General features: G+C 61.2%; 1 protein-coding gene and 1 long non-coding RNA gene across 2 annotated transcripts; one reads left to right on the forward strand and one right to left on the reverse strand.

Annotated features, from left to right (window-relative positions):
* Nucleotides 1-414: 414 nt before the first annotated feature.
* On the forward strand, nucleotides 415-3,087 carry LOC148220938 (uncharacterized). The gene is made up of 2 exons (XR_015808756.1): nucleotides 415-1,815; nucleotides 1,917-3,087. It is a non-coding gene; the product is annotated as an uncharacterized LOC148220938 (long non-coding RNA).
* Nucleotides 3,088-3,640: 553 nt separating this feature from the next.
* On the reverse strand, nucleotides 3,641-9,890 carry REN (renin). The gene is made up of 9 exons (XM_014872578.2): nucleotides 9,790-9,890; nucleotides 9,048-9,222; nucleotides 8,836-8,959; nucleotides 8,452-8,570; nucleotides 7,706-7,902; nucleotides 5,696-5,818; nucleotides 4,434-4,578; nucleotides 4,258-4,356; nucleotides 3,641-3,802 (listed from the first exon to the last, which is right to left on the reverse strand). Exons 1-9 carry the CDS (start codon nucleotides 9,888-9,890, stop codon nucleotides 3,641-3,643), a joined length of 1,245 nt encoding a protein of 414 aa, XP_014728064.2.
* Nucleotides 9,891-10,604: the final 714 nt, after the last annotated feature.

Raw genomic sequence — 10,604 nt, forward strand, 5'->3', positions numbered from 1 at the left:
GGGGAGAGACCCGCATCCTAAAGGGACCCGCATCCTAAAGGGACCGGCACCTCAGGCAAGGGACCTGCATCCTATCAGGACCCGCATCCCGAACCGCGGACCGACATTCTACCGGAGCAGCACCGGGGGCAGGGCGGGACCCGCACCCCACGCACACCGAACCTGGGCGCCGCACCCTCACCGGCATCAGTGGACCGGCACCCCACCCGCACCGGGACCGACCGGGACCGCATCCTGGGCAGAGAGAGAATCCGCACCGGGATGGAACATCCCATCCGCGCCCGACCCGCACCGGCATCCTGTGCAGCGGAGCCCCGCCCGGCCGGCACCAGGACCCCGCTCTGCCGCACCTGCTGTCGGTGCCTCCCCCACCCATTCCTGAAACCCCAAAGCCATCCCAGAGGATCCGCACCCGCCACACCTGCAGCTGGTGCCCTGCACCTCAATGTCCGTCTGTCCATCCATCATCCATCTATCCATCCATCCATCCATCCATCCATCCATCCATCCATCCATCCATCATCCATCATCCATCCCTCCCCTGAGCCCCTCCGCCATCCCGGGGGGCTCCGCACAGCCCCATTCCCTCCCTTTGGGGTTAAAAAGGATGAGGATGCCACGCACGGGATGAGCTCCAGGCAGGATGGATCCCCTCGGGATAATCTCTCCCACTGCACCCTCCAGGCTCTGACTTCCGTAGGGATTCACAGCTGGGCTGGGAAGAGGTTTTGGGGGTGAAGACAGAGCGGGATTTTCCCGCTGGCAGAGCCCCCGCAGCCCCCGGACACGACTCCGGAGCGGCTTCATTATCAGAGGAAATAACAGCGTCACCCGGCCACCAGAGGAGAGTGACCCCTCCACAGCCCCCAGCTGGCCGTGCCAAAATCAGCCCGATGGACCACGGAGACCTGGGGGAAAAATCATTTCAGGAAGGGGAGGAGGGGGACAAAAACCCCGCCGGGCAGTTTCCCGTGTTTCTAAAAATAGCGCTGGCCCTGTCAGTGTTAATAGGACGGGCATAATTGCTGCCGGGCTTTGCTGGGTTGAGCGTGGCCTAATTGCTCGTCCGGAACGATCTAATCCGGGCTAGCGGAGCCCCGCAGGCAGGGCCGCCGCTTGCAGCGGGAAATTGCGCCTGGAGCAGGCGATTAGAGGTGTTAATAGCCCGGCTTAAGGGGCCCAGCAGCGGCCAGGCCGGTTTTTAACTCCTGCTGCTCGAAATGAGTGAGCGGAGTTGGAATAGAACCGAAAAACCATCCCGGTTTAGGCCAGGCTGAGCCTTTTCCAGCTGAGGGATGCGACAGAAGCAGCGGTGGGGGCTGAAGTCACCTTGAACACCCACCGGAGTCTTCTCCAGACCAGAGTTTTGGCTGTGGAGAGCAAAGGCAGAGAAGGTTTGGAAATTTCCAAGCGGGATTTCGCTCAGGTAGAAGAGGAGACTCTCGCCAGGCATCCAGAAAATTGTGGATGGAGCTTCAGCCCCGACCTCAGCAGATTCTCTCTTCCCTGACGGTCCCATCCCTCCCTGCCGCTGCTCCCGGGGTTTCCTGCGCTGATGAGCAGCTCAGGAAACGCTGGATGAGAGGAGATATCCGTCCCTTCCTCCACCCCCCGGCCCTAAAGAGCCACTGCCGCCACCCCGGCGTTTTGGAGGTGACAATAAAAACCACAAGGAGCCTGAATTCTCCCATCCCCGGAGCCCCCGGGGCTGTGCATCCCGGCACGAAGAGGATTAAACGCTGCACAGAAACTCCCAGGAGGGACAAACATCCGCCCCAGCCACATCCTCTGGCTCTGGGGATGCCGTGGGGCAGGGCTGGGATGAGATCCGGGCTGGGAGGGCTGGGATGAGGATCCCAGGGAGAGCTGGAATGAGGATCCGAGCTGGGAGGGATGGGATGAGGATCCCAGGGAAGGCTGGGATGAGGATCCGAGCTGGGAGGGATGGGATGAGAATCCCAGGGAGGTCTGGGATGAGGATCCGAGCTGGGAGCAGGGCCAGGATGAGGATCCAGGCTGGGAACGATGGAGGGAGGGCTGGGAGCTTAGGGGAGGTGCTGGAAGGGTCACACAGCAGCCACTGGCTCGGTGCTGGCAGGAGCATCCCCTTCCCAAATATCCCTGAGAGGGAATTTTGCAGCTTTAGGGATTGGTCAGCACTGGAATTGTCAGCTCTGGGAACTGGTCAGTACTGGGGTTCATCAGCGTGGGAATTGTCAGCTCTGGGAATTCCTCAGCCCTAGAATTGTCAGTACTGGGGTTCATCAGTGCTGGAATTGTCAGCTCTGGGAATTCCTCAGCCCTGGAATTGTCAGCTCTGGGATTTATCAGTGCTGGGAATTCACCATCGGTCGCTGCTGGCTGCAGCTCTGGGGGTGAGCAGCTCCTGCCTCAGGAGCAGCTTTCCCTGAGGATCCTGGCACTCCCAGCCACCCGAACTGGTCAAACTGGAGGCGTGACCGTGTGCGCTGGGGAGCGCTCGGATCCGCAGCTGCAGGGCTGGAACTGGGAACAGAACTGGGATTGTCCCCAGCTGGGAGCTCTGCCCTGTCCCCCCCTCCAGGCCGGCTGGCACAGGGGGCAGCCCCAGGGGCGTCTCCACAGCCAGGGCAGAGAAAATTCTCTGCTTTTTCATGAAAACAGACCCTGGGACAGGAGCCACCCTCCTGTGTGACACCGACCCGCAGGGACTGTCCCCTCCCCAGGGTCAGGGCAGAGGCACAGCCCCATCCCTGTCCCCAGGGGGACACCCAGGGGACATCCAGGGCTCCTGGGACCATCCCATCTGCAGGAGGAGCTTTGCAGAGCGCTTGATGCGGTGGCAGGAGCTGGGAGGGCGTTGCCCGCTCGAGGTGGAAGGTCACGAATGAGGTGGTGGCTCCTGGCACAGGGACATTTGTGGCCCAGTTCCCTAAACAAAGGTGTCTGATCCCCCCCTCTGCAACACCAACCCTCCACTCATCCTCCTGTTGCTTTAAATTGTTTAATATCAAAGTCATGAAGAGGGGCAGGCTAAAACTATCAATAAACACTGATTATTTCCCCCGAAATTTAGGAACAACACGAACAGTCACAGACCATGCCTCAGCCAGCAAGTCCCTGTGTTCCTGTCATTGCACATCATTCCGAAAAGATCCCTCTGGGAATTCCCAGCCCCGCTCCGGGCTCAGCTCTCGGCAGCTCCCGGGAAGCAGCGCGGGGGGTTCGGGAGTGGGAGCAGGGGAGGTTTGGAATCGCTGCGGTGACGGAGAGGAGGCGGCCGAGCTGGGAGGGAGCTGCTGTTTCCTGGGGCTCCTCCAATCTCCGGTTCTCCTCTCGGTCCCTCCCGGTCCCTCCCGCTCCCCCCGGGTCCCTCCCTGTCCCCTCGGTCCCCCCGGGTCCCTCCCGCTCCCCCCAGTCCCTCCCGGTCCCCCCCGGTCCCTCCCTCTCCCCTCGGTCCCCCCAGTCCCTCCCGGTCCTTCCCGGTCCCCCCAGTCCCTCCCGGTCCTTCCCGGTCCCCTCGGTTCCTCCCGGTCCCCCCGCTCCCTCTCAGTTCCTCTCCGTCCCTCCCGATCTCCCCGATCCCCCCGGACCCTCCCGGTCCCCTCGGTCCTTCCCGGTCCCCTGGATCCCTCCCGGTCCCCCCCGGTCCCCCCAGCCCTCAGCGGGCGGTGGCGAAGCCGATGCGGTTGTGGCGCCGGTCGAATTTGGTGTAGTAGTGCCCGATGAAGGTGGCGCCCAGGATCCAGAGGGGTCCGGCCGGAGGGGGGATGTCCAGCCCGGAGAAAGCCACCACGCACACGTCCTCCCCGTACTGGGATTGCTGCGGGAAAGAGACCCACGGAGTGAGGGAGGGGACAGCAGGGGGTGTCCCCTGTGTCGCTGTGCCCCCTCTGCTCCGCCTTCCATGCTCCTTCCTCGGGAATTGTGGAATATCCCCAACCAGGATCATCGGGGACCAGCTCCTTTCCTGCACAGACAATCCCAAAAATCCCACCCTGTGCCTGGGGGTGTTGTCCAAATCCTCGGTGACCACTTCCCGCTGTTCCAGAGCCCACCCACCCACCCACCTTCGGGGTGTAAAACCTTTCCCGATACCCAAATTCCAGCAAAAACCAATCCCTGCTCACCCCAAATCCTCCCCAAACCACGGCAGGAAGCAGGGACAGCTCACCCCGGCTCACTTGGACACCCCCACCCAACAAAAGGGTTTGGGTAAGACAAGGAGCGTCATTTTGGGGCTGATTTTGGAGGATTTGGGGCACCCAGAGCACTCACCCGCAGGACGTAGGCGGGGCCGCTGAGGCCATAGACCTTCCCTCCCAGGTGGAAGGAGATGTTGGGCAGCTGAGGCACCTGCTCGCAGTCCACCACGTACTGCAGGGGAGGGGACAGCGCTGGGACAGGGGCCGGGCAGCCAGCGGGGACACGGAGAGGGGCTGGCGGTCACTCACCTCTCCTTCGGCCACCTCGGTGGCCCCGATGGCTTTCATGAGCACGGACACGGGGCCAGCGGGGCCGGTGATGTACGAGGCCCCCGTGTCCACGGCCACCGAGCAGCCTTCCCTGCAGAACAGGATCTCGGCCCCTACGGCCACCCTGGAGAGAGAGATGAGTGTCCCCTGGTGACACCGGCAGCGTCACCTCCATCCCAAATGTCCCCTGGTGACACCGGCAGTGTCACATCCATCCCGAGTAGCCCCTGGTGACACCAAAGGTGCTCTTGGGAGTGTCACATCCATCCTAAGTGGCCCCTGGTGACACCAAAGGTGCTCCTGGGAGTGTCCCCTGGTGACATCTGGAATGTCACATCCATCCCAAATGTCCCCTGGTGACACCAAAGGTGCTCCTGGGAGTGACACCTTAATTCCGAGTGTCCCCTGCTGACACCAAGGGTACTCCTGGGAGTGTCACATCCATCCCGAGTGTCCCCTGGTGACACCAGGAATGTCACCTCCACCCCCAGCCAGGCCTGTACTGCTCCCGGCTTTTCCAGTGTGGGATCTAAGCTCCATCATGTGCAGGGACTTTTTTTAATTTTTTTTTTTTTTTTTGGTTAAACAAAGCAGGATTGTTTCACCGCAGGACTGCCGGGGGTTAAACTCTTCCAACTGCAGCTCCCAAGTGGAATATCAGCCCACGGTGCCACCCCCTCTGCATTCCCAGCTGCTCCTGGCTCCTTGCTGAGCCTGGAGGAGCTGGAGGAGCTCACCCCAGTTCTGTTCAGACCGGGAAAAGAATCCGGCAGCAACGCTGAGGGAAAACATCCCTGAAATCCCTGAGATCCATGAGATCCCTGAGATCCTTGAAATCCCTGAATTCCCTGAGATCCCTGAGATCCATGAAATCCCTGAGATCTCTGAGATCCCTGAAATCCCTGAGATCCATGAGATCCCTGAGATCCCTGAGATCCTTGAAATCCCTGAATTCCCTGAGATCCCTGAAATCTCTGAGATCCCTGAGATTCCTGAAATCCCTGAAGTCCCTGAGATCCCTGAAATGTCTGAGATCCCTGAAATCCTTGAAATCCCTGAAATCCCTGAGATCCCTGAGATCCCACCCTCACAGAGCCGCGGGATGCAGCCCTGGACACACCAGTGCCGGGCTGGATTCAGTGCTCCCAAAGGCTTTTCCCCACCTAAACATCCCCGCGGTTCGTGATTCCACAAATCCTTGCGACATTCCCGGCCCATCCAGGGGCTGTCCCCGCCCTCACCCCTTCATGCTGATCTGCCAGAAGCCGCTCCTGCTCACGTTCAGGTAGTGGAAGTCGCCGGTGTAATAGGCTGGGTCGCTGCCTCCCAGGATGATTTCCCCGCCGGGTTTCAGGAGAGAGTTCCTGGAGAGTCAAACACAGCGGGGGTGATTCCCCTTTCCCCAAAAATCCCGACTTCAGAGGGAGCGATTCTCCTTTCCCCAAAAATCCCAGCCTGGGAGGGAGTGATTCTCCCTTCCCCAAAATTCCCAGTCGAGCAGGAAGCGATTCCCCTTTCCCCAGAAATCCTGTCCTGGAAGGGAGCGATTCCCTTTTCCCCAAAAATCCCGACCCGACAGCAAGAAATTCCCCTTTCCCCAAAAATCCCAGCCCAGCAGGGAGCGATTCCCTTTTCCCCGAAAATCCCAACCCGACAGCAAGAAATTCCCCTTTCCCCAAAATTCCCAGCCCCGGAGGGAACGATTCCCTTTTCCCCAAAAATCCCGACCTGGGAGGGAACGATTCTCCTTTCCCCAAAAATCCCGACCCGGCAGCAAGAAATTCCTCTTTCCCAAAAATCTCAACTTTGAGGAAGCCATCCCCCTTTCCCCAAAAATCCCGACCCAGAGGAAGCGATTCCCTTTTCCCCAAAATTCCCGGCCCCGGAGGGAGCAGCCACAGCCACCAGGCCCTGCCAGCAGCTGGGGACAGCGGGGACAGCGAGGTGACACATGCTCCAGGTGGGTGTGGTGGCCGCTGAGGCGGGGCAGGAATGCGGGAGGGACATCGTGGGGGTGGCAGAGGGATCCGGGGACACCGGGGGGACACCGGGGGGACACCGGGGGCTGGCAGTGGGTGGCCTCGAGCTTTGGGTCTCCTTACTTGGAAGCGCTGCAAAGAGAGGGACGCTCCGTGAGACCCCAGGGTGTCCCCAGGGAGCCCAGGGGACACGGGTGACACCCAGACGCCCAGGACACCTAAATCCAGCGGCACCCAGTGGGATTTAGGGGGGTGTTTGGGGTCTCTCTGTCACGGCACAGTCCCAGGTTGGTGTTTTTGGGGCCGGCGGGGGGTGCTGGGGTGGGGAGCAGAATTCCTGCTCCTCCTCCCGCTGCTCCAGTGGGTTTGGAGGTGCTGGGAAGAGCTCGGCAGTTTGGGGGAGCAAATGGAAGGAGGTTTGGCCGCTGGTGCAGGGGTTTTTAGGCAGATTTTTTGGTTTGAATTTTTTTAAATTTTGCCTGTGGTAAAACCAAAGCTGGGATTGTTCAGCCCCTCTCACCGAGCTGGTGGCTGTGCAGTGACAGTGACAAACGACCCCGGCAGCTCCGGATCTGCGTCCACCCCTCTCTGCCCCTTGTGCTGCCTCGTTCCACCCCAACTCCTCCAGGATCCTCCATTCCTTCCCTCCCCAGGCCCTCCAGGATCCCTCACCTCCCTCCTTCCCTCCCACTCCAACTCCTCCAGGATCCTCCATTCCTTCCCTCCCCAGCTCCTCCAGGATCTCCCATCTCCTGCTCCCTCCCACTCCAGCTCCTCCAGAATTCTCCATCTCCCTCCCCATCATCTCCAGCATCCTCCATTCCTTCCCTCCTTCCCTCCCCAGCTCCCCCAGCCCCATCCCCATCTCCCCCCCAACCCCAACCCCCAGACCCGTCCCCATCGTGGTTGTGACCCCTCAGACCCGCCCCTCCCTAGGTGTCCCTGAACCTCTCAGGTGTCCCTGCACCCCCAAGTGTCCCTGAACCCCCCAGGTATCCCTGAACCCCCCAGGTATCCCTGAATCGAGGTGTCCCTGAACCCCCCAGGTGTCCCTGAACCCCCCAGGTGTCCCTGAACCCCCCAAGTGTCCCTGAATCCAGATGTCCCTGTCCCACCAAGCTGTCCCTGAACCCCAGGTGTCCCTGTCCCCCCCAAGTATCCCTGAACCCCCCAGGTGTCCCTGAATCCAGGTGTCCCTGTCCCTCCCAAGTATCCCTGAAACCCCCAGGTATCCCTGTCCCCCCCAGGTGTCCCCGCCCCCCCAGCACCCACCGGCTGTAGTAGACGGAGAACGAGTCCTCCCTGAGGATGTGCTGGGCCAGGATTCGGTCGAACACGGGGGTGATGCCATCGATGGCCTGGCTGGGGTAGCCCATGCCCAGCACCCCGTCAAACCTGGCGAAGATGAAGGGGAAGGCGGGCAGGGCCGTGGCCTCGGCGAACACCTGGATGATCGGGATGTCCGACACCTGCGGGAGGGCACGGGGGGACTTGGGAGGGATGAAACCTCTCAAAAAAAAAAAAAATCCCAAAAATCTCTCCAAAACCCCCCGAAAAACCCAGCAAAATCGCCCCCTCCAAAAAAAAACCCTAAAAAAAAATCCTTAAACCCCCCCAAAAAACTCCACAGTCTCCTGGGCTGAGCCAGCAGATCCAGGTGTGTGGATTTGGGGGATTCTGTGGATTCCAAGCCTGTGGATTTTGGGGATTTTGTGGATTCCAGTGTGTGGATATTGGGGATTTTGTGGGTTTCAGGTGTGTGTGTAATTTGGGGATTCTGTGGATTTCAGGTGTGTGGATTTTGTGGGTTCCAGGTGTGTGGATTTTGGGGATTCTATGGGTTCCAGTGTGTAGAATTCGGTGATTCTGTGGGTTTCAGGTGTGTGGATTTTTGGGATTTAGTGGGTTTCAGGTGTGCGTGGAATTTGGGGATTCTGTGGGTTCCAGTGCGTGGAATTTGGGGATTCTGTGGACCCAGGTCTGTGAATTTTGGGAATTCTGCGGGTCCCAGGGCTCACCATGACGATGTCCTGGCTGAGGACGCCTTTGACGCTGCCGGTGCCGTAGCGGATGGCGAAGCCGGTGCCGTTGGAGATGTAGGTGCGCGATTTGGAGGAGTCGTAGCGGCTGTGGGACACTGGGGACAGGGAAAAGGGACATCCCAGAGGGGCACAGAGCATCTCTGTCCCCCCAAAATCCCTTGGGGGGGAGGCAATGAACCCACCCCGCCTCAATGGCAGGGATCTGGATACCAACAGAGAAACCTCCCCATGAAAAAATCTGCCAGAAAAGAGACCCCAAAATCTGTGGGAAAAGAGACCCCAGCCCCCTGTGAGCAGCCCAGGGACTCGCGGAGGTTTTGGGGGTTCACCCCCACCCCCGGGCCGTGCCCCCCTACTCACCACAGGCGCTGTAGAGGGGGGAGCACTTGTAGGATGGCACCCACAGGTTGGCCGAGCCCGTGTCAAAAACCACCTTGAAGGTCTGCGCGGGGGTCCCGATGCTGATCTCCCCGAAATATTGAGTCTGGGGGGAGCACGGGGGGGCATCCCTGGGGCACAGCTCCGAGCCGAGCCGGGTGACACGGAGGCGACAAACCCCTCCCCACACTCACATCCAGGTAGTTGGTGAGGAGGGTGGGAGCTGTCCCGTTGCGGGGACTGTCCCCTCTTCCTCCTCCTCCTCCTCCTCCTCGCGTGGCCCGGCGCAGCTCCGGGAACACGTCCCGCACCTTCACCCCCATGTCCTGCAGCGTCTGGCGGATGGAGGGCATCCTCCGCAGAGGGATCCTGGGGGGCAGCACAGGGCTGGGGTCCCCCCGGCAGATTCCAGCGGCATTCCCAGCCTCGGGAACTCCAGCCGGGCGGCTCTAGATGGCAGCAGCTCCCCGCCGCTCCCCCGGTGGGTCCCGCTCCCAGCGCAGGATGAGCCCGAGCCCACCCAGGGTGGGGACCCTCAGGTGGGTGGGGGTGGCAGGAGGCACCCACAGACCCCGAGCCCACCCAGGGTGGGGACCCTCGGGTGGGTGGGGATGGCAGGAGGCACCCACAGACCCCGAGCCCACCCAGGGTGGGGACCCTCAGGTGGGTGGGGGTGGCAGGAGGCACCCACAGACCCCGAGCCCGACCCCAAACTCGGTTATTTGGGGTTCGGGGTGCTCCCAAATTGTTGAGGTTGGGAGAGACCGCGGGGCTGGCGGAGTCCCAGGGTGACCATGCGGTGCTCGAGGAAGAGGAGTGAGGAAGAGCAGAAGAGGAGGAAGAAGAGGGTGAAGCAGCAAAGCCCCTCGCCCTCCTCAGCAGAGCCGGGAATCAAAGCGGGGACAGCGCCGTGAGGGCCACACGAGCTCCGGCTACCTCTGCAAAGCCTGGGCTGGCCAGGGGACAAAAGTGGAGCCGCAGGTGACGGCCAGGAGCAGCAGGTACCGCTGCAGCCTCCTGCTGGGTGCCACCGCCATCGTGTCCCCGCTGTCACCTCCCGCTGTCACCTCCCGTGCCGTCAGCTCCGTCCCGACCCGTCCCGGAGGGGAGGAAGCTTTTATAGCCCGGGATCCTCCATCCCTGCGGGTCCCTCCTCCCCTGGCAGGGGGAGGGATGGGAATGGCAGGGATGGGACTGGGAATGGTATGGATGGAACTGGGCAGACTGGGAATGGCGTGGATGGGACTGGGAAGTTTGAGAATGGCATGGATGGAACTGGGCGGGATGGGAACGGCAGGGATGGAACTGGGCAGACTGGGAATGGCGTGGATAGTCCTGGACAGGCTGGGAATGGCATGGATGGCACCGGGCAGGTGTCCAGGACAGTCCCCATGGAAGGTGGCAGTGCCCAGAGGGAACGGGACAAGAGGAGCTGCGGAGATTTGGGAGATGGGATCGCTCATTCCTTGGAGCTGATTGCTCTGGAATCACGGCATGTGAGGGACACAAATCCCAGCTGGGAGAGCTGCTGGGGGTGCTGGTGGTGGCACAGCCCTGGGGGACATCTTGGCCAGGGAGATGTCCCCAAACTCCCCCCGCAGAGGAATGATGGGATTTCCTCAAGGGAATGGGAACAGCAAAGGACACTCGGTCCTGTTGGCCATGGAGGCACGGAGTGAAGACCCCCCAGCCCCCTCTGCCCTTTTGGGGGTGCCCTGGGGAGCCCCCCCAGCCCCAGCTCTGCTAAACCA

The sequence above is a fragment of the Sturnus vulgaris genome, chromosome 29, assembly GCF_052056855.1.
Source record: "Sturnus vulgaris isolate bStuVul1 chromosome 29, bStuVul1.hap1, whole genome shotgun sequence".
In the NCBI taxonomy this organism is placed as follows: domain Eukaryota; kingdom Metazoa; phylum Chordata; class Aves; order Passeriformes; family Sturnidae; genus Sturnus; species Sturnus vulgaris.